General features: G+C 49.8%; 1 protein-coding gene and 1 long non-coding RNA gene across 11 annotated transcripts; one reads left to right on the top strand and one right to left on the bottom strand.

The window, feature by feature from the left end:
* Positions 1–387: 387 nt before the first annotated feature.
* LOC111070237 (trithorax group protein osa) lies at positions 388–25,205 on the bottom strand. Of its 9 annotated transcripts, none has more exons than XM_022360634.2 (16): positions 24,647–25,205; positions 22,630–23,712; positions 17,561–17,848; positions 17,289–17,501; positions 11,029–11,185; positions 10,614–10,970; positions 9,831–10,547; positions 9,578–9,762; positions 9,248–9,502; positions 8,061–8,276; positions 7,614–7,842; positions 6,477–6,914; positions 5,988–6,147; positions 5,573–5,771; positions 5,416–5,497; positions 388–5,350 (listed from the first exon to the last, which is right to left on the bottom strand). In XM_022360634.2, exons 2-16 carry the CDS (start codon positions 23,581–23,583, stop codon positions 1,644–1,646), a joined length of 8,157 nt encoding a protein of 2,718 aa, XP_022216326.2. In that variant the 5' UTR covers positions 23,584–23,712; positions 24,647–25,205; the 3' UTR covers positions 388–1,643. The 9 variants fall into 9 exon arrangements, with proteins under 9 accessions (XP_022216326.2, XP_022216329.2, XP_022216325.2 ...); XM_022360637.2 differs by having other exon boundaries at positions 7,614–7,802; positions 8,060–8,276; positions 24,653–25,205; XM_022360633.2 differs by having other exon boundaries at positions 24,653–25,205.
* On the top strand, positions 12,176–17,865 carry LOC111070239. 2 transcript variants are annotated; one of them, XR_002607335.2, is made up of 3 exons: positions 12,176–13,138; positions 13,216–14,521; positions 14,673–17,865. It is a non-coding gene; the product is annotated as an uncharacterized LOC111070239 (long non-coding RNA). The 2 variants fall into 2 exon arrangements; XR_002607334.2 differs by having other exon boundaries at positions 14,676–17,864.
* Positions 25,206–25,942: the final 737 nt, after the last annotated feature.

The raw sequence follows: 25,942 nt of genomic DNA, 5'->3' as shown, positions 1-25,942 counted from the left end.
TATAGAAGGTTAGGCAGTAGGCTGGGCTACGATACCCCGAGAGCTGTACTGCCTATCCTTCTACTTAATATATCTTGCTTATCTACATTTTTAGTTTGTTTTATTTTTGCTTCTTTCGCACTTTGTTTTTTTATTTATTTAATATTTTTAAATTAAGATTAAGATAAAAACCTAATTATTTATCTTGTCATTTACGCCTTAAGTAAGTTCGATATAAAATTAGATGAAGCAGCAGCACTTCCAGCAAATAATACAAATAACATAAAAATTACAGCAGTACTGGGTGTGTCCATGTTCGGGTTCCTTTCTCTTAGTTTCGTTTTCATCTCTTTCACATTCTTTATATGCAATATTTATGTATGCGTGTATATATATATATATATATATATATATATATTTTTATATCACCTAATTTGATTTAATGTTAAATTTTTTCTGCTTGTTGTTTGAGAGGAGTTATGCAAGTAGTATTCGGGGAAAACTGGAATTTTTCAGACCATTTATATGATACGAAATACAATGATGCCACCCTAAACACACATGTGCCTTGTAACATTTACATAATAGTTAAGTATGTACAATGGTTTGTTAATGCTCCTACCAACGCGAACGTGAACGCCTACGCCATCGACATGCACTATGCATTCCCTTTCCTGCTGTTGCCACTGCATCTTCCGTAGTTCACATAAAACTGTATTTAAACTGTATTACAATAGTCATATATAATATTAGGGGACTCGGCTCTCTCTGGTCTCCTCTGTCGTACGTTGATTTCTGTTTGTTCACTTCATGAGTTTCTTTGCTGCATATTTTTTTAATATGTATTAGTAAGTGGTAGATTTTTAAAAACTATGCTCTCTATATATTTTTATATATCAATCAATGTCTGTCTATACGTACGCGTGTATGCACTTCCTGTTGGCATACACCACTCCATCTCTTGTTTGTAGTTTAATGTAAGTTTATGCATTTATTATATATATATTTAATATATGATAAACCATAGCGTGCGTATTCATATGTATGTATTAGCTACTCTCCTCCTAACGCTTCTCGCCTCCCGTTTCTCCTCTTTGTCTTCATTTATTAAATTTAATACAATAAGTATGCTGTGTGCTTTCTCTTCTCTTGTCCTTCTTCTTCTGTTTAGGCAATCTCATTATCTCCGGAACGGTACTTTTCCCCTGCTAATGTTGAAAAACGTCACACACGACCGTGTTCATTCCTGCTTCTGCATCTGCTTCACTTTATCTTCATCATTATAATTATTATGTGGCTGCTGCAATCGCTTATGCTTAGGCTTTAGTTTATATTTTTACTATTTATAGATTTGAGTGAAAAAATATACAGTTGTTATTGTATTGACTGTTACAGTGAAGCCCGCACATGACATGGGACCTGTGGCTCTGGCTCTGGCCAAGTATGTATGCCTTCTCCTTCTCTAGGGGATTCTCCTTCCGCTCACCCTACGCATAACGCATACAGGTCGCAGAGGCCTTCTTTTAAGTAAATGTACATTATTTGATTACATCGATATCCGATCCGGTATCCGGTCTACAGTCTCCTGTTCCGGCTCCGGCTCCTTGTCAGTCGACTGCCCCGCGGCGCGGCCAGTAGTAGGACGCTGGCAGCATTGTCGTATACTACGCAACGGCTGTCGTCGTTCCCGCATTCGTTGGCGGTGGTGCCGCCGGCTGCGACACGGCTGTGGCCGAGGCCGCACTCGATGAGGAGGGAGGCGGCGCCAGAACAGGAGAGGCAGCTGAAGTGGCATTGCTCAGGCTCCCGCTAAGGTTCGACGACACCAATGCGGCTGCGGCGGCGGCTTTGCTCACCTGCTGCTGCTGCTCGGCGACCGATGGTGGAGTTGCGTGGGTTGCTGGCGTGGTCGGGGCATTGTTCATGGTGGAGGTGGACTGGCTGCCCAGGCTGCTGTTACTGCTGCTGTTGGTGGTACTGTTGTTGGTCTGGTTGCTGCTGGCCGTCCCGCAGCTGTTGCTATTGGTGCTGCTGTTGCTCACGTCGTTGAAGGTGGCTGCCGGCGGAAGCTGCTGGCTGCTGTTGCTGTTCTCATCGTTGATCGCCGCCGAGGAGATCATTGCGCTGCCAGTTGTGGATGAAGACATGGATGTGGCTGCTGGTGAGGGCTTGACATCGGCGCCACTTGGCTCAGCATTCGGTTCTCCCCTCCCAGACTCCAAATTCACTCCACTGCTGGACGCCGCTGCTGCTTCCGCACTTGCAGCCAGAGCTTGATTCTCCGAAGGACGCAGCTGTTGCAACTGTTGCTGCTGCTGCCGCTGTTGTAAGAGTCTGAACTCCACCGAGTGCATCCGGCTTGCTCCGCGCGACACGCGGTACAGCACCCGCGAGATGACCAGGGCTACCTGCTGGTCGAGGATATGTGACATGACCAGCCCAAGGAGCCGTTGCTCCTGCTGCATGAAAAGCGACTGGTTGTCAGGATGCTTGGCCAGGTGCAGCAGAGTGCCGGCCGCCCGCCGCAGCATGTCCAGGCTGGTGCCCATCGAATCGGGGTTCTCTCGCAGGAAGTTGAGTCCGTGCTGGTTGGCCACTCCCAAGGCCGTCTGCTCGGCCTGTTCGATAAAGGCCACCAGATACGAAATGCACGGCGACTGCAAAGCCACCGTCCGCGCCATGGCACTGTCCGCCGCGGCCAGGTAATGCAGTAGATTCACGGAGAACTCGCGGAGCACCTGGTCCTCGTTACGGCATAGATGGCGCGTCAGCACGGCGCACAGCTTCTCGAGGCGGGAGAACGGTGGCGTCGCAATGACCAGGTCCACGTTCGCATCAGTCACGCACAGCTTGCAGAGCGCTTCCAGCGCTAGGCGCTGAGGCGAAAGCGCGGAATTGGGGCCGCACGAGGGGAACGGGTCCTGGCCGTGGGCGCTGGGACAGACGGCCCAGTGAAGCAGTCCGTCGATGAGGGGGCGGGCGATCAGCTCGTCGTAGCGGGAGAGCTCCAGGTGGCCCGCTATGTTGGTCATCGCCACTAGCATGTTTTCCCGAATGGTGATCAGGTAGTCCCACCACCACTCGCGCTCCCCCTGCAGCGAACTGCACGAGTCGCTGAAGTCGGTGTCCTCCTCCCGGTCGTAGTTTCGCGTCTTGGGTGTGCGCCGCAAGTGTTCGTGGTTCAGCAGCAGCAGGCGCCCCAGGACGGCTAGGAATCGGGTGGACTTGGCTAGCACCGTCTCGTTGCCGGGAACGAAGGTCAGATTGCGAAAAATATTCGAGAGGGCGATGCAGCGGCGTGCAAGCGAGTCCTGGCTCTCGTTTACCAGGTAGAGCGAGGCCTCGTCCCGCGTGTAGCACTCGTCCTCGTAGCTGGAGTCGCGTTTTCGCTGAAGCACTTGCGCCGCATCTCGCACCGTCGCTTTGGGATCAAAGGCGCCCAAAGGTGGGGAGGAGGAAGCTATTCCGTTCGTTAGACGTTGTAGCTGCATGCTGGGCGTCTCGATTTCCATGTCAACGGCTCGACAATCGCTGTCACTGGTGTCCGTCGTACTGGAGGTTCCCGGTTCCCTCTTCACCTCGACGTTTGGCGGGGCGATCTCGTCACCCAGCTTGGATTTCTTGATCTCGCCAGATCCTTCTCGGACTTTACTGCTGCTGCTGTCACCGCTGACCAGGCGCCGCTTCTTATTGAATGAATCCTGGAGCAGACTACCGCCGCTGCTATCCTCCGTGCTATTCGTCGTGTTTTCCTCTTGCTTGATGTCAGGCTTGGGACTGGTGGCCGTGTCAGTGACCTGGCGAGATTTCGCCTTCCCGGAGCGAACATAGCGTGCGAATGGAATGTTTACGATCTCAGACTTGAATACGTCAATGATGCCGTCGAGGGGATCCGGCTCGGTGAAGCCATAGGTCCATGCATTGCTGCCCACCGGCTCCAGCTGCTCGTACAGCCTGTTTGTGTCAATGTCCCATGCCTTTTGGCGCTCGTCCACGAAGATGTCCTGCTCCGCCGCCTGGATGCGCACAGGCACACCCTTTCTGGTGACCATCGTATAGTTGGGCGTGAAGGAGAGCAGCAGAGATCGCTCCTCGGGGTTTGGTTGAACTCTCACCTGGCCCAGATCGATGCCTTCGTCGGCGTCCTCGGAGTCGCTGCTACCGTTCTTCCGGTCCATATTCTCGTAGTGACGCTTCCGGTTGTAGCTGCAGATGCTCCGTACACACCGCGTCTGTCGTCCGGCCCGCTCTCTATGCTCGATGCCGCCCGTGCCCATGACCGTGCCACTGTCCGCGTCGTCTTCCGCCTCGTCCAGTGGCTCTTCACAACGTTCGTCGAACATCTCGGCGAGATTCTTCTGGAAGTGCTCCAGCAGCAGTGTGAGCAGGCCTGGCAGATTCGAGATGCCAAAAAACTGCACCGTAGAGTCGTCGAAGAGCAGCACATTGAGCACGTCCAGGGCCCACGTGCACTCCGTCAGCAGCCCGGATCGCATGGCCATGAATATCCGCCACGGGTCCACGGGACACACATCCGCCTTGGTCAGGCGCTTCCTCCTGTAGAGCACCGGGGTCGTCGACTCAACGCTGTCGTGCGGGAAGATCAGCTCCTTCTTTACCAACTGAGCCCCTGGCCCGCCTCCGGACACCTGTGGAGCATAGCTACCGGGCTGCTGCTGTTGGTTGGGCGGCAGTGGATGCTGATGCTGTGGGTGCTGCTGGTGCGGATGTGGATGCTGCTGGTGGGGAGGTGGCTGCGGCATTCCCGGACCGACGATGGGCGGCTGCTTCTGCGGAATCATTCCACCTGCGGCCGGCTGGCCGATAGGCTGGCCCACCGTCTGAGTTGGCGGCGGTGGCATGGCATACGGTGGCTTCACCATCCCTCCGGGCAACTGGGGCATGCCTGGCGAGGGGACGCCTCCGTGTGGCGGTTGCTGGGATGGCTGTTGGCTTCCCGGAGGCTGCTGCTGGGGCGGCATGCCGGGCATCCGCTGCTGCTGACTCGCCGGGCCAGACGGAGGTCTTAGCGGGGATCCTGGAGGAGCTATGCCGGGCTGCGTTGGCTGCCCAGCGCTCATCTGGGCCCACTGAGGAGGCGCCTGCTGCTGCTGTTGACCGGGTGGTGCGGCCTGCTGGTATGGTGGCTGTTGTTGCTGCTGCTGCTGTTGCGGAGGCGGCGGCGGGGCCTGCTGTGGCGGATACCTATGCTGCTCCCACTGGGCCACTCCTGCGGGCTGTTGTATCGGCGGACCGTGAGGGGCCCCAGGTGGAGGTGCTGCCCCACGGGGTGGGGCACTCCCCCAGGACTGAGGTGCGGGAGATGTCGGATACTGTGGTCGATACTGCTGCCCACCGCCTTGCCATGCACCTGTCGATAGAAAAGAGGGGCATTAGAGTAGGCTTTTTCCGCGGTGTCATCTGTCTGGTACCTACCGTAAATCTGAGGCCTTGCATTATAGCCTGGATAAGGCTGTGGATCCTTGATGAAGTCAGGATGCCTTCGGGGCTGCGGACTCTGTAAAGGCAAAGGCGGAGCTTGGATTAGCTTGAATTCAATGGGATAGAATGGAGTGCCTTCACGGCAGCTCACCTGATCGGGTGGCGGCCTATAGTAGTCCTGCTGCGTGGGTGTTCCCGGTGCATAGCCGCCAGTCGGTGGCGCCACAGGTGATCCACTCGTCGGTGGCCCGCCCGCCCCTGCCTGCGCCGGCGGCTGGGGTCCCCCTGTCGGGGGCTGACTGTACGGCCGGCTGCCGTAGGGTCCATATTGATTGGCACCAGCCGGTGGACTGTAGATAAGGAGAGAAAAAGAGGTGGAGCATTAGTGGATTCATATTCGTCCTGATCTTTTCCAGCTTCAGCTCTCGTCCAAAACCGAGGCTACAGTACAGTGTTTTGGGGTTCTGTGTGCTGTGCTGTGGTGTGGTGTGGTATGATGTCTTTGTGTCTGTGTCTTTGTGGATGAGGGTCTGGTCTGGAGAGAGGTACAAAATGGTGGCACTCACGCTTCCCCCTCCGGACCGTAGGGAGGGTACATATTGCGGTTCTGTGGCGGATACTGTCCTTGGCCCTGTCCAAATGGCTGACCAGGCGGCCCGGTGGCATTGTACTGATCGCTCGCACCGTACTGGCCATAAGCTCCGGGTTGTGATGGATAGGGAGAGCCTGAAACGTTTATAATTATGTATTAGAATAAGGACTGGGGGCTATCTAGAATAGAGTGTAATTTAAATTAAAGAACACAAAAATACGCAAGGCCAGGATAATTGTTGCCTGCCTTTTAAAGGATATCTGGACATGCATCTTACACACTAAATACTAAATCAACTAGTTAATTATTTAGTTAGTTGGTGGGAACCACATTCAGTCGTTAGATGAGGCGTATGAAAGAAAACGCAATAGTAATGTGAAAAAAGTCTGTCACATGAAAGAATTTGGTGGAAAAACAGAAAGCGAGGAGATGATAGGAACAAAAAAATTAAAGATGATTATACCTGGCGTTCTAGACACAGGCGTTGGATAAGCGGAGCCACCCTGCGGATAAGGTGCTCCGGCGGCTGGGCGCACATGCTGCTGCTGCTGCTGGTGCTGCGGCGATGGTGGCACCGGCCCAGTCCCATGTTGCTGTGGTGCACCCGCCGGTGGAGCACCCGGCTGTGGTGGCTGCTGCTGCTGCTGTGGCGGTGGCCCGGCCAGTCCCGGATGCTGGGGATGCTGCTGCTGCGTGGCCGACTGCTGGACGGCGTGTGGTGAATGGGGTGGTGGCGGTGGCAGGGCACCGCCTACAACAGCAGCAACAGCACCAACGCCAACACCAGGACCCCCGGTACCTGGTCCTGGACCAGGGCCAGGCCCAGCGCCAGCAATGGTATCCTCGAAGGGATTGCTCACACTTATATTATCACCGACGGCGGCAACAGCTACGGCGGCGCCTGAAGCGGCGGTTCGGTTCGGTTCGGATGAATGGTTTGTTGGTTGGTTTGTTTGTTTGGATGAATCGAATTGAATTGGAATTGGAATGAATGAGTCAGTGGAATCAAACAAATGAATTGTAGTTGTTGTGGCGTGGTTTGGTTTGGTGGTTTGTGGTTGTGGGTGAAGTGACGATAATGTGAGCATCGTTGTGGTGGTTTGTTGGTGATCGAGTGATTGTAGTGGTGGTGGTTCGGTTGAGTTTATGGTTTAGTAGTGCGCCCACACAAGCGTTACAAAAACATAAAAATGAATAAACAAAATATACACACAAATGAAATTAATAACAAACATATAATGTAAATATTTAGGTATACTTGTGCACAGGTACAGAAGGGTTACAGGTTACAGGTTAGAGGGTTAGGCAAAGGAAGGTCGTGGAGGCTGAGAATAAGCATATCGTCTAGTAATGATCGATCACACAGTGGAAAATAATTTGGTAATAATCAGCAGACTAATCAACGATAACATGGACACGGATACAGGATTCCAGAAAAGAAAATGTAATACCAAAAATATACTAAATTATACCGATATGTACTAGAGTGGGGCAGCTCTCGATCAATTGGGTAAAGGGAAACCACCAATCGAACTAATTCAAATGAGAGCGCACCCAAATCTGAACTCTGCGGAGCAGGATCAGAACATTCGGCTCTTACCGGGATGAGGTGTCTGCGGGTTACTCTGTGAGGGCGGGCGCTGCATCTGGCCTGCCGCGCCATAGTCCGTCTGCGGCCCACCGGCGCCAGGGTACGGACTGCCGCCCGGATAGCCTGCATAGCCATCGATCGCAGCGTTCGGGGCGGCGCCTGGCGGGGCCGGGAACGAGTCCTGCGAGTTCGACGAGCCTGTCGAGTTGGTTGTCCCAGCATCCAAATGGCCACCACCGATTGGTTGCAAGTTGTGTGTGGGAGGGTTCGTTTTTTTTCGGGTTCGTAAAATGATGCGAGGAAAAGGTGGTGAAAAACATGTTCCATTTTCAACGACAATCGCACAACGGAGGAATACAAATAAAAAAAAAAAAAAAACGAACAGAGAATTCAAATTAAGCATCGAAAGAATAAACCAAAAAGGAGGGGCACCACCGCACTCGGCAGACACTTACCTGGCGAGGGAACGGAGGCGGCCTTGACCGTCTTCTTCTTGCTGCCGGCCTCCACCTGCTGGATGATGGGCAGGGGATCAATATCGCCGCGGTCAAAGTGACACTCGAAAGTCAATAGATTCTTGGTGTAATGCTTCCGCAGCGTGTACGCTGCACTGCTGCTGGCGCCGATTCCCAGGAGTCCGGCAATATCCTTCCAGGTCTTGCTCTTGGTCACCTGGTAGAACGGGAGAATCGTATGGGGTTGGGATGATTAGTCGGAAATGCTTATTGATGGATCATAGGCATTGTCATATCACTCAAGTGTCAATCGAAAAAAGATAATCAAAGAAGGTAACGAGAAAAAAACTAATTTGGTGTGGATGCATTCTCGGGAATGGGAACCAAACATTCTACATTATAGAGAGGAAATTTTATACTACTTACAGAATGGGGATTGGATAGGAAAACAAATGAATGAATAAAGGATAAGGCAACAATACAGACACGAGAAGATCACTCAAGAATGTGATTGCAAACGGAGCTAGGGAAAAATTAAGTCCACCCGAAAAGAGATAAATGGAAGCTAAATAAGTGGATCCAACTGGTTCAAATTATTGATGCTTTCGATAAATACGTGCAGAACAGAACCAAAAGAAAAAGGTATTGAAAACATATCGAAACTAATTTTCATTGAAACACATTTAAAAAAAAAACCAAAATTTAACTTTTTAAGCATTCCTGAGATATGATATAACACTAATCGATCTCAAAACTAGTTTAAATTAAGAACGAATTGAGTTTGGAATCGACTTTTTGGAGCATGCTGTCTATAGGGCAAGCAAGGCTGTAGTAAAATGGTTCGGTTGTTATTTTGAATGAAACGCTTGCACCGTAGGCTAAATCTTTTACGCAGGATGCAGCTATAATTTGGACACTTGGATCGGAGACTAGAGCTGGGTCTGATAGGGTGGTTGCTAGATTGATCGAGTAGCTGGTAGATAGACTTTTAGTTTCTGTAGCTACTGAAGCCGAATCGCAACATAGATTGGTGTCTATTTATAAATATATTGTTGGTGGATATATCTTTTGATTTTGGTTCGTGTTAACTACGTTGGTGGTGTTTTTGGTTTTGGTTTGGTTTTGGCTGAATTGGTTTTGCTAGTAGTAAATCTAAAAAGAAGTTAGTAAAAGGAGTTACTACGGCACCTTGCATACCTCGACGAATCCGCCACGTTCTTTTACATAAATATATAACCTATATAAATCGAGTGGCTGTTTTGAGATGGTTGGGCAGGCGGTGATCGGCGTCCGCCGTTCCTCCATGAACGACCGCAGCTTGTCCAGCCATCCTCGCCTGTCTGGATTGTCGTCCATTTCGTACAGCTTGCACAGGGAATCCGACTTCTTCGTCGTGCTGCGGAAGGGCTCCTGCTGCACGGGAACATGGCTGTTAAACACCTGCTGTGGATGGAGATGAAACAGCAACACATTCATTGACTTGGTATATGTATACTCGAATGCGATGTCTCTACTTACCGGACTGCCAGCCGGACGCGGCCAATTGGGTGGCGAACTCATGTCGAACTCCTCGCTGGGGCCGCCGCTGACCGGGTGCATCACAACGGGATGCGGCGACGTGCTCGGAGGGGCTAAATGACTTTGGCTATAAGGGTCATTCTTGCGCGACTTTGGTGTGGTGCATTGGGGATCTTCGCCGGACGCTGTCAAACAGAGGAGAACCACAAATTAGATGCTAATCCCTTTTTTTCCGATCTTTCGCTTCACTCACCAGCTGATGCATTCGAGAGCGTGCTCTGTTGACTGACTTCATCCATAGGCGTCCCATCGGGACCAGTGGTGACCACCGCCGTGACCGGGTGCAGCCCGGTGGCGCCTGTCGGCCCGGATGAGCTTATTCCGTTGTCCTGCGATATGTGCTCGGGGCCACCGCTGTCCGGACCGCCAGGCGGCTGTCCCTGGCCACCCAGCATCGACTGGGGCGGAGTACTCGTGGGCGGACCCATGTTGGTGGGCCCGTGCGGCGGTCCCATGTGGTGGGGCGGACCCATTGGCATGCCGGGATGCATTCCGGTCGGCCCGTTGCCGTAGCCTTGCGGTGGCGTGGGGCTGCCTCCGTAGCCACCTTTGTGCTGTAAATGCTGCTTCAGATAGTTGAGTGGGCGGGGCGAGCCACTGCCCTGAGGAGGCGGTGGCCCCACCACCGGAGGCGGCGGTGTGCCCTTGCCCTGAACGTGGTTGCCAACCATTGTACCGCCAGGCGGAGCCCCGGCTTGCTGCTGAGGCGACGGCGGCACCCACTGGTAAGGCGGATACTGCCCGTGTGGACTTCCGCCGCTGTGATTGGGCATGGACCGTCCCGGGTAGCCGCCGCCTTGGGCTCCAGATGGCATGCTGTTGGCTCCGCCAGCGCCTTGGCTGGTTGGTGGAGGTGGCGGTCCGGTTGCGTAAGCCCCAGGCGGATACTGCGGACGTGGCGGGTAGTTGCCTATGAGTGTACCAAAGATTATAGAATGTCAGGGAGAAGATTCCAAGGAAATGTGGCTCATCGCACCTGGTGGATATTGCTGCGGCTGCTGCGGGGGATAGCCTTGCGCTCCTGGACTCTGGCCCGGTCCGCCCATCTTGTAGCCTCCGTGCATGTGCGGAGGCATCGGGTAGCCCCCGCCGGACGCACCTTGAGGTGGTGGTGGGGGCGTGCCCATGTTGTTCATTCCTTGATTGGGCGGCGGGCCCGGCGGCGGGGTCGAGTTCGAGGCCTGCTGCTGCTGAGATTGCTGCTGAGGCGGTCCGCCGGGTAGGCCCGGATGAGGGGGCATTGGTGGTGGCCCGGCTCCAACCGGAGGCTGCTGCATGGGACCGCCGCTGCTCGACTGGTTGCTCGCCGGGCGCGAGATTGGATGATTTTGTGCTGCAAGTGAAGTGTTCATGAGATTTGCACCCTAATGGAATGGAATCCTGCTACTTACCCACTGCTGGGGACATGGAACGCGAGCCGGATGAGCCAGTGGGTGAGGGGGTGGGCCGCATGACTTGCTGGGGATTGGGTGTGCCGGGAGGACCGGAGCCCATGCCACTGTGCGCCCCGCCGCTGGAGCTGTCGTTGCTGTTCTGACCAATCAGCTCCTGGAACGGGAAAAACAGCGGAACCAGTTCCGTTGTAAAAGGAATTCAGTTGAGGCATTAAAAAGTGCCGGCCGGCGGCCGGTAGTTTTTATTTATTTAAATGAAAGTGATAGCAACTACGAATTAGTTGAGCGGCAACAGCAATTAACTTTAAGAGAGCATACATTCATTGCATACCGTCACACCTGGTGATGTATGAATGTACATATGTATTGGTTTTGAAACCGATTGACCATTTACATACATATTAACATATTAATGCCTATCATATGTTATCCCAAATCGTAGGTGGTGGGTGCTAGAGCGGAGCGGAACACCAAATGTTGTTATTGTTACGTAGCGAAAACAGACAGCCACAGCAGAGATTGGAGTGGAAGTGTGTCTGAATAATCTCAAGCATTGGGAGTAAGCGAAACGGATACAATTACACTCTTGTTGCGCTGATCCCCTCGCTCTCTCACTCCTTATCGACCTTTTCTGACATTGCCAAAGGAATTATTATCCCTCTCCTACTCACACTTACACAACTTATGCGGCGACACTCGTGCAATTATAACCCGGTCAGAGTCAAGAGGGGAAATTCTCATAAACGCCAAATCTCTCGTAGCAATCACAACTCTTGCAGCAGTCTTCAACAGAAACTCGGTGCGATGCGACACGACTTTATTTTTTTGCCGCCTTATAGCTTATAAGAAAATCAAGCAAAAGCTCCACACCGCACAAACAATTTCAGCCAAGGAAGCATACACACACAGACATACCAACATACATATAAAGCTTAAGTCGACAGCAATTCGAAACACACACACACCCCACAATGTAAGCACAGCAAGAGAGAGGAAAGCAGCAAGCACCGACAGCCACAGCAAGAAAAATACAGCTAGCGCTGTTCGTTTTGGTATCTGAGAAATTAAGTGAAGTGAAATGAAATGTACGACGACGACGGCAAAGGCAGCAGCAAAGGGGTCGGGAGGGGGGAGGACATGGAAGGGGGCACGGGGCATAAAAGCTATGTGGAACGAACGACAACAAAAACAACGACGACGGCTGCAACTCGACGGAGGGGAGAGACGCGAGGCGGGACACAGGCAAGTGGCTGCTCAGTTCTCTGTGGTAGTTATGGCGCGCTCGAAACGTACGATGACAAAGACGTAGATAAGGAACAGAAACATGCACACACACCCGTACACACTCGAGTATAATAAAATGAAATAAGCAACGGCGTCGCCAGCCAGCCAGCCAGGCCATTCGTATTCGTATTCGTTTCTTCGCTCGTTCGCCGTCAGAGGGGAGGGATCCAAAATACGTTGAGAGTGTGAGAGAGCGTGATGTGAGCGAGGGGGCCAAGGGCGGCGGCAACGGCGACGTTGATGACGAGAATAGCAAGCAAGCTGAAGCAGGAACGTACCGGTGGGGAGGAGAGGGGACGCCAAAGGCGAAGCAAAGGCCAGAGATAGAATGCTTTGTGCGCGGTTAGCTTTTGGTGTGAAGGGGGAGTAGAGTGGGAGCAGCGAGGAAATACGAAGGCGGCCCACGTTTGTAGTTAAGTATGCGTGTCTGTGTGTAGAAAAATTACTTGGAAGAAAAACAAGCGCTGAGCGGGAACAACAACAATGAAATCATTTATAACGAAAGAACACAACAAAATGAAAAACGAAAAAAGTAAAACAGAGTTCGCACTCGAAGTTTAAAATAGCAAAGTAAACTTGAAAATGCCCCAAAGCTCCTGCCTTTCCATATCCATCACTCTATTACATTCTTCGCCACCCATGCGATTACAGCAAAATGTTATTGAATTAACTGTTGTGTTGTGCTGTGGGTGTGGGGACGAGTGCAGTGAGGCCGAGAGCAGGACAGATAGACAGTGCTCATAAAGTTCAGCAGAGATTTACGCGCCAAAAAGTAAGAGACTCAAGTGAATGAGCACCACAAGGAAGGTGCCAAGGGTTCGAGGTGAGTGGAGTTCGAACTTCGAACACGATTCGTTTTGTCTCTTCTCTCCAAATGCTAATGATGGAACCCCACTTCAGACCTCGTCTTTCCTTAAGACTGGAATGATGTAGCGCCTTTTGCCACAATTTTTGACTTTAGTTTTTCAAAAGCACTTTAACTCTTTTTTTATGCAATGTCATTTAAATAAAGAATGTACAAACACACTCATTGGCCACACACACACAAGTATTTGCCCATGCGTGTGCGTGCGCCTGCCCTGGAGATGTTGGTCGTCAGCTGCTGGGACCTTTGTGGCTTACCACCTTAAACCTTAAAACCCTTTGCGATGAATGTTGAATGTGGCAGGCACGAAAACAAAAACACCCAGCAAAAGAGAGAGAACAGGTAATAAACTTTGGGATACGAATACCATAAAAAACGAGAAGGGAGCACGAACACCACATAGCTTTGAGGACCGATGCTTTTGATACCCTTGTACTTTCATACATTCATACATATATCGAATTTGGTCGCAAGATTTGTATCCCTGTTGACTAAGTTTTGTGTAGACAATTCCAACCATCTGATTGAAATATTTAATACGAATAATAAAACGTCAAACTACTAACTTTTTTACCGCATCCCTACTTTCACACTAGAATCTTCCTGAGGGGGAGCTAGCAGAGTGGGGCTGCGGTCGCAACCACCACATCCACCTCTGATCAAAACCAACCAAAGAGACAAGGAGTGGAGGTGACAAGGGTGCAGGCACAGCTGAGCGGTTGCGAAAACAGCGACAGACAATCAGACTGTCGTTCATTAGAGGGTGAGTGCGTGTGTATGCATGTATGGTTGTAGGAGTGGAAGCGGGATGCAATTTCTGTTTGTGCTGGCTTAAAAATTGTATGAGCGAAACGAAAGTTTGTGTGGCTCTGTGTGTCTCTCCACAGCTTTGTATGGATGCATGTGTTTGTGTAAATGGCAACGGGGAACGCCAACAGCAAACGTACATACATATACGCACGAACACTCCCAAACGGAGAGTATACATCGGAGAAGTCGGTTCGGTTCGTTTCGTTCCATTCGTTTTGCAAGCACCCTGCTCTGACCACTTTACAGCATGGCAGCAGACGTGACAGACCGACAGTCCCAACAGTCCGCCAGCCCGACAGCAGTAAAAACAACAACTGCAAACCACTTTGTGCACAGACATTTGTCCCATGAATCGAGTTGGATGGAGCTCCCAGCGTCAGATCCAGAACCGGCAGAGCCAAAGCCAAAGCTCCACTTCTCTCCGCGCCCGACTCAATCCGGACCCGACTTGTTCGCTTCGTTCGTTTCGTTTCGTGGTGTGTATCCAAACGAAGTGAACTGAAAAACAAGCAAACTCACACACAGGCGCACGTAAGTATGCATGCGAATAATGGCACACAGAAAAAAAAAGAAGAAGAAAGGCAGCCGCAGAACTGAATGTTCCTTATTTTTTATTTTATTTTTGCTTTTTTCTGTCTATGCCTGTTAAAATGAAAAACGATGATGATGCCGACAACGGCAGCAGCAGTGGAGCCAGAGCAACGGCAGAGAAACAGCCAGCCCCCAATGAGTGGAGCACTAAACATCCCAGCAACAACAGAAAATGCGACAGAGAAAAACCGGAAAAATTGTCCATTGGCCGCGGCCATGTGACGGCTCGCCGAGCTCAGGGTTGGGGGCTGGCGGGGATTCTCCAAATGTAGCTCAGGAGCAGACCGAGCACCTTAGCTAGCTATGGGGATGGTGGGGATGGTCGCGTGACAAGATTTTCAGTCACAGTCACAAAGGGTAATTTTATTTTCACACAAATCGACTACTCTTCTTGTTTCACGTAAGTGCACGCTATTGCACATACATATGTCACGCGTCCACCTCTAGTACTTGGTGCACTAAAATTTGGATAGCATGAAATGAATTCCGTTGTTGTTGGCTGTTGGGGGCAGATTGCCTACAGAACATGACGCAGAGCAATCTTGAAATAAGTTTTAAAGTAGGACAGCGATTCCTATCGGGACGGGGATGGTGCTGTGGAAATCGATGGAAATGTCAATGGAAGTTTAAATCATAGTATAATGCTTGCATGTCCATATGTATGCATTTTGATGAAAGCATTTGGTATAACGATTGGAAGAGACCGTAAAATGTTGGCAATTTTTGTTGCCAAAGCGGGAAAATGTTGAGTAGTTAAATATTGCAATATTATTTCTGTCAGTGTGTGTACACACACACACACACACAAACCAATGGAATTTAAAGCAGCTTACAAATGCAATATTGAATCAGCGAGGGCAACGGGGGAGTGGAAATGGACTCCATCCCCCGCCCCATGCTGTGCCGGATTAAAATGGCTGGACGGCTGATTACAGTTCTTTCCGCTCTCTTCTATTTGTTTTGTGACGCTAGTGGCATTAAAAAGGTAATCAACATGTCCAGAAGGGGTCAGGAGAGAGAGAAGAGACCGACGCTCAGAGCGTACAGGCGGGAAGTGTATGAGAGAGAGTAGCTTTGCTCAGCGTGAACCATCATTAAATTTGCAGTTGCAGTTACATTTGCGAGTGATAGAGAGTCATGTGCTCCAGCATTGATGGATTAAAGATACATTATTTGGTAGAGACATGTGGACGATGGGATAGATTGAAGATTAAATTAACATGACTTGCCACGAAAAGCATAAAAATGTAAACATAAACCGCTAAAAACATCCAACAGCAGCAAAAAATAAGAACGAAAAGAAGAACAACAATGACCTTGGCATTGACCCAAATATATGGAAGCAGACAAACATTTCTGTGTGATCTTGAGCGTAGTGTAGTCAGTGTGTGTATGTGTATGTTTAACGGTGTGTGCACCAAATATAAAAGGAAAAAAGCAAAATACAAAATAAAGAAATGGCAGGAGAATGAAAGGCAACAAAAGCAACAGAAAAGGCGGCTGCGGACATGCTGAACGAATAAATGGGGTGCACCAAAAAAACGCACACACAGACTCATACCAGAATGTACATGCAGACGCATATGCATACATATGTGGGTAAGACAGCCCCCCACTCTGCAGATACCATAGTCGTTAAGAATGTGCAGCGAAAACTGCATTACCTTCTATTTAAGATACCTTGTACATACATATATATGTACATGCATACGTATGCAAGACATCCCCAGAGCACGGTGGTTATTTCGTTTGTAGTTGTTGTTGTCCTTCACTGTATTACGCCATTCCCCCACGCTAGCCGAATATCTTCCAACAAAAACAAAACCGAAATTCTTAGAAAACAGACTAAAACAAATCAATCGAAAATGCTCATGACACGTGCATACCACTCACTAGGTAAAGGGGGAGAGGGATGACAGGAGGCAGAATTGCCGGCGATGCGAAAAATAAGACAAAAGGGAAAAAATGCCGATGGCAGACGCGACGCAAACGCAGCGACGCCGCCACGCAAAGAAATAGTAATCAAAACAAAATAAAAATCATTAAAATTCATAAAAAAAGACAGCGACAACAACAACGATAAGAGCAACAACAGCTTTAAAGTTGTACGAGGAACGGACCGGGGAGAAAACGAACGGGATGCGATAGCAGTTCAAGTTCAAGCGTTAGACAGAGACGGATGGAATGAGGTGAAGTGGGAGGTGTTTAACCTAAAAGAAAATTCGTAAAACACAAACAAAAGAGAGGAGGTTGAAAGGGGTAAGGGGAACCAGCCAGAGCAGAGCCAACCCAAAAAGTGAGTGCGAACGGGTACCCCCATTGTAAATATGCGAGTGCCATCCCATGGAAAGGCATAAATATTTGACCTGCCTGTGCCTGTTTCTGCCCGTATAATAGGAACAGAGTGTGTGTGAGAGGACGAGTGCTGGAGTGGAGTGAGTTGAGTAAAAGGCAGGCAGGTAAAGAGTACGTATGAGTGTATGCCTCTGTGACGTCACCAGTCAAGTTCACGTGCTGTTCACGCAGTCCCAGTTTATTGACCCACTTTCGATGTGTATTATCTAGAAATGAAGCCAACTCGAGGCGCATACGAGCGGAGGGGGTACAGGGACTCTGGCGAGGCAAACCAAACCATTCAATGAATGAGAGTGGTCTTCCCTCTTCAAAATGCTCCGTATAACGAAATCACCATCGTCTCTGTTCTTACCTGATGCGGCGAGGGGGATGCCTGCGAGGGCTGTGGCGAGGGACTGGGAGCATGGCCTGGACTGCTGGGTGGGGGTCCTCCGGCTGCAGCATGCGGCGGAGGGGGCTGTTGCAGTGGCTGCGACACATGATGCGGGGAGGCGGGCGGCAATGGATGTCCGGGACCAGGACTGGGCGAAGAACCGCCAGGCCAGGGCCGATTCGGTTCCGGATACTGCAATGGAATCATGATTAATCTCTGGTTGGATCAAACAAGAAGGACAATCCTCTCACCTGGTGCGTCGAATAGGCAGTTCGATGATTGGGTCCCGCGGCCGGCAGTCCGGGCGGAGTGGGGTATCTTTGCGGGTACGGCGAATATTGAGATGTTGGCGGTGTGTTCTGCTGCGGCTGTTGCTGTGCGGCGCCCGGCGGAGGTCCTCCCGGTCCCGCGCCACCAGGCTGCTGACCCGCCTGCTGCTGTTGTGCCTGTGCCTGCTGCTGCTGCGGCGAACTAGGATAGGAACCTGAATTTTGACCGTGAGCTGGCGGATAAGGCGATTGACCCCTGGAAGTGTTTGTCTGTGAATGCACAGAAGAGAGACGAAAATTAATCAATAAAAGTATGTATTATAATCCTTTCAAATACCCTCAAAATAAATCTAATAATAATCGAGAGAGCGAGTGAGGGACAGACACCACATGGCGTTTTAATTACAGCCAGTGATCCCCTTACTCTCTCTTTTGCAATTCATCAATTATTTGCGTTGGCATTTGCTTTTGTTGTTGGCTGTCTGCGTGCAGAGCACCGCACATTCCGTTTTATATCGTACATATATGATTTTAATCGATATTCCACAATCTCATCCCCCCGTTAATGCGCAAGCACCGATTCCATGCCATGTACAGTGGCTGCTCGCTTATTGGAACTCGCTCCCTCTATTTGACTGCATATGGGAAATTTGCAGCAATTAAAACTGGAAGATGAATACTAGCTGCAATAATTATAAACAGATGACCCAGGGAGCAAGTGGCTCTAATTATCTGGCGCGCACTGTAGTACACTCGCAAAAACACACATATACATACACACGATAGCCGGAGATAGGGAGTGGGAGAGAGTAAGACAGCGACAGTGTCACTCCTCGGGTATGACAGTCACAAAAGCAAAGATTAATAAAAAGAGACAACTCTCAAAAAGCGAGGAATAATGCTGCTGCAAAAGCCAACTAAATGCTGGCAATAAAAAAGTTGAAACATTTACCGCTATAGCTACAGACGTACACACCCAGATGTACGTACAGACGTACATACCCAGCTACCCAGTGGAGTTATCCTGGCGGGAAGGCATAACAGTCGATTGCCTGAAAGAAAGGCCGCCCGTTCGCCCGGTCCAAGGACCTAAGAAATCCACTTGAGCGGAACATAAAGTGAAACTTATGCCGGGAACATGCATGTGCATGTCCAGGACCAGCCAACGACAAAGTTGCAACAAAGCAACTTACGAGACGGAGACACCTCGTATCGTCGTGGCAGACAACTGGAGTAGGACGAGCCCAGTAAAAAGAGCTTGGGATGCCATTAATGAAAGGATTTTCAACTTGACGTAGTGCGACAAGACACAAATACAGACATGTCCTGACATGGCAAGGCACAAACACACTCGCCCTCGCAAATATGTATATATGTACATGCAGCACACCACTCACACGAATGTTGTTGCGAATGCCAGCCCCAGAGTAAAATGTGGCAATAAATCTAATGGAAACACACAGCCAACGAACAGAGCGCAGAGCCAGGCCAGAGGCCCACGCCAGGAAGAGAAAAACCGAGACCAAAGCTAAGGGAAAGCAAAGGCAAAAGCCAGATCTCGTCGTACGGGCAACGAGGACGAGGACAACGCCAACAACAACAATCGACAACGACGACGGTCGGTCCACTGCAGGGTGACAGGAAACATGAATGGATGGTTTTCGTACTCAGTGTGCAAGAGAGAGCGAGAGAGGAGAGAGAGAGTGTACGTGACTGCATGTGTTCGTGTTCGTGTGTGTGTGTGAGTATATTCAGCCAGGCAGTGAGAGAAATAAGGTAAAAAAGGGAAACTCATCATGGATGAAAATCAAAAGCAGAAATGTGTACGAACGAGCCGTGCCGGCAGTAGGAAGGGATCGATGGACAGGCAGAGACAGCGGGTAGAAACGAAGCTGAAGTGGAATTTGAATTAATGCAGCAAGGGTCGTACGGTACACACACACACACACACACACGCACACATACAATGAGTGTAACGTCGGAATTACGTTCGAGAGTGTCGGACCGGCAGCAGGCAGAAGAAGGAATAATGGAGGAGGGGAGCTGCCAGGCCAGAGATGGGATGGTGCTGATGATGGTAGTGGTGGTAGGTTTCCCAGTTAAAAGCCGGCTCTGTTTGGGACCACGGGCCATTGCCAACAGCGCAGCTACTGCTTACATACATACATATATTTTATAATATCGCGGGGAAAAACAAAGCGCAGCAGCCGTGGAAGGCACAGGGGGCAGACAGGGAGTGGTCCTGTCCGGGGCTTGGGTTTATAATTTCATAACCAACAGACACAATCAAACGCACACATATACACAAAACAGAGCCAGACAGACGGTAGCGCTTGCATAAATTGTGAAGGAGGGAGAAGAGAATGGAACATAGTGAATGCGATTTTGAAGCGAAAAAGGTAAAGCCGGCAGCAGTTGTAAGGGTTGCCAGGCCATGCCACGGCGCATTGTGTGGGAGCAGAGGGCAGGACAGGACAGAGACGTCCCAGCAGGCTGATGGCAATGAACGTACGACGTAAAGAAGGGGCGTGATAGAAGAACGTTCAGGACTCGGGCGAAAATAATTTGAAATGGTACAATGTAACACTCTGTGCATATTCCCCCAAAGACTGAGCCACAATGCACGCCGAAAATTATTAATTGCAACTGTAGAGTGGGAGAGCTTACAAGAAGGCTGCGCCTTAAGCTTACCCAAAATCAGCCAAAGGAGATAGATCGACCGAAGAAAGAGAAGCAGGAACACAGGAAAAATAACAGCAAAGGAAGCAGTTTGCTTTTTATATGCTTTCCTTTTTGTAGGTCAAACTTTAAAGTCAGCTCACACATTCACATGCAGGCACACACAGGCAGAGCTTAAAACAAATTTCCGCCACCGCACGGGCACACAACACCCAATAAACGACTACCCAAGAGGATGAGGAAGAAGCAGACTAAAAGGAACAGCAAAGATACGCAGTAAAGCAACCAGTATCGGGTAATGCAATGAGGAGAGCCCACATAATTCACAAACAACAGTTAGCATAGGCCACAAGTATTGAAAGCGGGGCAGTGTTGGGGAGATGTACCAGAAATAAGATTACTAAACTTAAAGCTGCCTAATATATGCACACACATACTTTCTCACTTACAGCTATTTCCTCTCTGCACCTGTTGACCGCATAAGGGGAATATCATCCTTGGTTTGATGAAACGTCAAGGATTTTCCATCGCGTTGTTGAAACGAGAGAAATGCACCAAAGCTAACGGAAGAGGAAGAGCGCACTTAAAGAGGCAGAGACGGCGGCATTCAAAGAGACGACAGAGGCGGCATGTCATAGTCGACGAGCCCTCCTCCTCCTCCTTCTCTTTGACTGTGCGCGGGTCTCGCTTATTTTTTGTATTTTTATTTTGTTTTGGTTTCTGCTTCCTCTCCACAGCTAGCCGGCTCCCCACCCTACCCTCCCTCTCGACCACTTCAGCTACCCTAGTTCCCGGAGAGAGTCAGCTGTGACAACAACAAGTTTCTCTGTTATTGCCTTTGATTACGGTGCCTACTCTTTCACATAGGTATACATATGTACAAACATGTGTGTAAGGTCTGTCTGTTTGTATTTATTGCATGCACGCGTAAGTCACACTCTGCACACTCACGAACACACACACCAAAATGATATTGGATGGCAGCGGTATTTTACTCTTTTTATATCACAATACACTTGCACGCATAAATATTTATCTACATATGTATGTACATACGAATATCATCAAAGCTTTCGAAGGTCGTATCGCACCGCAGCGTCTCGCACATGTCTAAACCCTAGCATTGCTTTTGATTTGTATATTCACATAGATTTGTTTATATTGCTCTGGCTAATCGTCGGGCCACATCAAAGTTCATTGACTCTTATCCGCGAGACATCTCCCATTCATGAAAACAACAATCGATCCGATTGCAGTGGAATGATATTCCACGGGGGAGTCGACTCATTCCGGGTGTCATATGACTTGGGGCAACCGCCTTTTGGAAAAAAAGGCAATGAAACTCGTACAAATAATTAACCGGTTTACATTTCATATCGAAACGTGATGGTTCTTCTCACGTGCTCTCATGCCCATACACTTTATCGCTTTGCGAAACTGATAGTAGCTCTCCGAGAGGTTGGCTATATTTCATTATCATTTTAAGGGAACTGCTGATGGATACAAGTTTGCATAGCGTCTGTCTGCCTCAATCCTTAAATTTGCTTATTGGCTTCACACCAAAAGTAACTTCCGCAATAATGCAGTTAGGAAGGAAACCTTAAACCGTGCAACAATTTTAAACCAATTCCAATAAAATGCCTTTGGAATTGAAGTAAATGAAGCCACAAAAGTGAATGGATGCGGAATGCCTCAACATTTTTCGTGTACAAACTCTTGCTTCTTCTTCTACTTCTCCACCTCCTTTTTCAACGTTATTTTGCGGTCTTTGTTGTTATTGTTTTGTGGCGGCAAGTGCCGGTTCTTTCTCCCTCTCTCCCTCTCTCCCACTCTCAACCAACAACCGGCACTTGAACGACAAACTGTAGATGAAGGGGAGGGGGAAGGTGACGGGCTATACAACGAAAAGGCGCGGAATACACACGTTTTATGTGTGTCAGTGGGCCTGTGTGGGGCGAGCAGAAGGACTTGGTTGAATCTTTTTACTAAACTCTGAAATGAAGTGCGACCAAGACGACGAAACCTTAAAAAGTAACAGTAAACATAGCCAGCCTCCCCCCACCGACCACAAATTTACACACACATACACACCCACATTCGGCACTGCTCCAAGTACATGTGTACAAAACGTGACGAGCCCCTCTCTTTGAATGAGTTGGAGTGGGTGAGGTGCAGATTGCGCTAGCATAAGGCCACTTCTCGTGTTTTGTATGCTGTATTCCACTATCTGCGAGTGTGTGAGGGAGGCTAGAGTCGATGGGGTCGATGAAATCAAAATCAGTGTCAATGTCAAAAAAGCTCTTAAAAAAAGAAAAAAAGAGAGCCACCAAGAAAACACAAAAGAAAATGCTCCTTTCAACCCGCACACTTACCGGCGGTGGCGTCCTATACTGCTGCGACGGCCCCAACTGTGGACTGTAGGGTCGTGGAGGCGGTGCCCAGCCGCCCTGTTGCGCTCCGTACGGCGATGGCTGATGCTGTGGCGGAGGCGGTCCATGTCCTGGAGGTGGAGGCGGGGGTCCTCCCGCCTGCTGTTGTTGCTGTTGGGCTGCTGCTGCCGCCGAGGCGGCTTGCTGGGGATCGTAGCTATTCGCATAGCGGTGCTGCGGGGGTGGCGGCGGATTCGAGGACTGCAGCAAGGAGTTCAACGTGGGCGTGGGCCCTTGCGGCGGCTGGCCAGGGATGTAACGTTGCTGCTGTGGCGGCCGATTGGGAGAGCCTCCCGCACCCGGTGGCTGCTGCTGCTGCTGCTGTTGTGGCTGCTGCTGCTGATGGGGCTGCGGGAGCTTGCCGCCGGGCGATGGCTGACCGTAGCGGTAGGGATCCATGTTGGGGTCTCCCGTGTGGTACCGCGCGTAGGCAGGATGAGCGTGGGGCGGTGGCAGGTGAGCCACCGCCGCACCGTAATCGTCCTTCACGCCGGGCGCATGCTCAGGTGCTCCTGGCGGCGGCGCCGGCCCGCCGTGATGTTGCATGTGGGGCGGATGCTGCTGTTGTTGCTGCTGATGCAGATGGTGGTAGTGCATTACTGCCACCGGGTCCGGTGGTGCACCTGGTGCCGAGCCAGGTGGTGGTGGGGCACCGTAGGGGTGCGGCACTCCGACATTTTGCTGTATGATCGGATCGCTGCCGTTGTTGTTGGGCGTGGGTGGGCCGGAAGTGGGTGGGGTGGATACAGAATTGGCACCGACACCGACACCGGCACCTGCACCACTGCTGGCTGCTGCTGCGGCGGCTACACTCCCAGATGCCGCGGGCGGAGCAGCAGCGGGGGCTCCGGCCCCAGCACCTCCCTGGGTTGACGGCGACTTTATTTTCTCATTCATGGCTGCTCATTTGCTGCTGCTGCTGGCGGTGTGGCTGTGGGGGCTGGGGAGGACCCGCCAACAACGCTGACGCTGATGATGACGACGACTTCTCCGACGACTGCAGCGGCAAATTTGAGGTTATGTTAGCTGCAAGTTATCAAAGACTGATTAGTGCACTCTCGTTCTGCTCTTTCAATTCCCTTCATCTTGATCTAACTAATCCGTACGGGACCCGGAACACCGGACACCGAATATATTGGGAAACATAAATAATTTGTATCGGTTCATGGCTCTGTGTATTGAAAAGTCCGCTACCAACACCGACACGAACACACCAATACCACAACAACATTTATTTCTACCGCGTACAGAGATTGCCGTGCGTTGACAACCCTGCCGCTAGCTCGCTCGCGCTCTCTCTCTCGCTCTCTTGGCTCTCTTGACGCACACGCCGTCTCGTCTCTACATGCATATGTCGCTCTCACTCTCGCACTCATGGCGTTATTAGTTTCTGTGTGAAACGAACGAAACGGGCAGTAATGATTTTTTCTTAATTATTTTCTATGCCGAATTTTTGCCTTTACGAAGTAACCCACTGGCTCTGGACACGGCTCCGGCTCCGGCTCCTTGGACAACGCATTTCCCAGCTCCCGCGGCATTTGTTAACTCATCTGACTTATAAATAATTGCCAGCGGACAGCCGCTTTTTTTTTGCTGCTGCTACTTCTCTGCCTTTGCTGCTGCTGACGTTTCTCTTCGTATCGCTTCTGCTTCGTTTTGGGGAGAAGTCTTTTGCGTTTTCTGTGGTTTTTGCTTGCTTATGGTGCGATGCTCTTCATGATGATGCAAGGATGTGTCCCGACATCCAATTATTTGCATATGTACACACTTGGACACCTTTGGTGTGCACCAGAACCAGCAACGACGACACGACAACAACAACAACAGCAGAATCGGCAGCGGCAGCAACTCTCGAGTTAACAATTGTTCACTCGCCTGTGGGCGAAGTCCGGGCAGATTATAGATCTTTGGGGATTTTTTGATGATTTTTCTTAACTATACAGCTAATACACGCACGTACACTTACACATAGAAGAATATTCACGCATTGACGACCGTCCATAGACTGGCTATATATACTGAAAACGAACTCGCGCGAGAAGACAGGGACAGGGCAGCAAGCTCGGTATACGAACGAAACGAATTTGAAGTGTATGCAAGTCTTGTCTGGCTGCGCTGCGCTGCCAAGGAAATTTTTTTCGCAAGGCTGCTAGGCTTGCAAAAACACTGCGGGGGAGGGTACACTCACTCGCGACTGATCACCAGATATACCCTGCACATGTTGCACATACTTTTCTCTATTAATAAAGTATATTTCACTTAATTTTTAAACAATTTCGCAGCATGACGACGAAGCGAGCCACATACAAAGCGATTTTTTTTTGCAAATCAAATACAACGAGAAAGCCGCCGCCGACGAGAGCAGAAGCACGAAACGACTGCTTAAAATGTATGTTGTATTTGTTTGTTGTACGCACAATTTAACGACTCTAAATACACACAATTGTTAGATTTTATTTTTTCTTAAACAGCGTGGACGCCATTCTCGTCTCGCTTCGCACAATTTTTTCCTCATTTATTTACGACGAGTAAAAAATACCAACAAAATGTTAATATTTTCAATGTGACCGGAAAAGAGAAAAATAAAAATCTCGTAAAAATGGCGACCTTTGTTGTTGCAACAATTACGTTTCGCGCGCTTCGTTACGTCGGAAGTAACGTTAATCGATACATATCACGAAGTTGGCGCGACTTTTTTGCTGTGAAACGTATATAATTACACACGCTATGTATTAACGTTTATTTGTTTATCTCTTCAAGTTGCTGTATATCGTAACCAACAGAAACCATCCTAGTAGAAGCAAGGGCCACCATCGCAATCCGCCCAAGGATTCGGCGGAGCAGTTCGAGTGGTAAGTGCAATTTTCAAAATCATCAAACGACGCACTACTTGTCCATTCTTGTTTTCGGCTAAAATCATACACTGCATAATTTAGAACTTTAGAAATAAAGTGTGCGTAGCCACCGAACCGACCCGTGCAGTGTGCGACAAGTTCCTCCGTGAAGCGAAACCTATATGGCACACAGCACAAGTACTTAAATTTCTCAATTATTTTGTTGTCTTCATCAAGGAATCCTTTTGGCGACAGGATAACAGTCTCGGCCTTGTCCAGTTTACTTATTCCCATGGTTATGAGATATTTGTCCGGGGGCATGTAATGAATAACATATGGATCGTCTGGTTGGACTAAACGAGTACCTCCCCTGGCAATGCCTGGTCCAAGTTTTTCCCAAAACGTCATTGCATCGAGTACTG

Source organism: Drosophila obscura, unplaced genomic scaffold (assembly GCF_018151105.1).
Source record: "Drosophila obscura isolate BZ-5 IFL unplaced genomic scaffold, ASM1815110v1 contig_4, whole genome shotgun sequence".
Classification (NCBI taxonomy): domain Eukaryota; kingdom Metazoa; phylum Arthropoda; class Insecta; order Diptera; family Drosophilidae; genus Drosophila; species Drosophila obscura.
The sequence above is the reverse complement of the archived record's forward strand: the minus strand, read 5'-3'. Positions and strand labels throughout refer to the sequence as shown.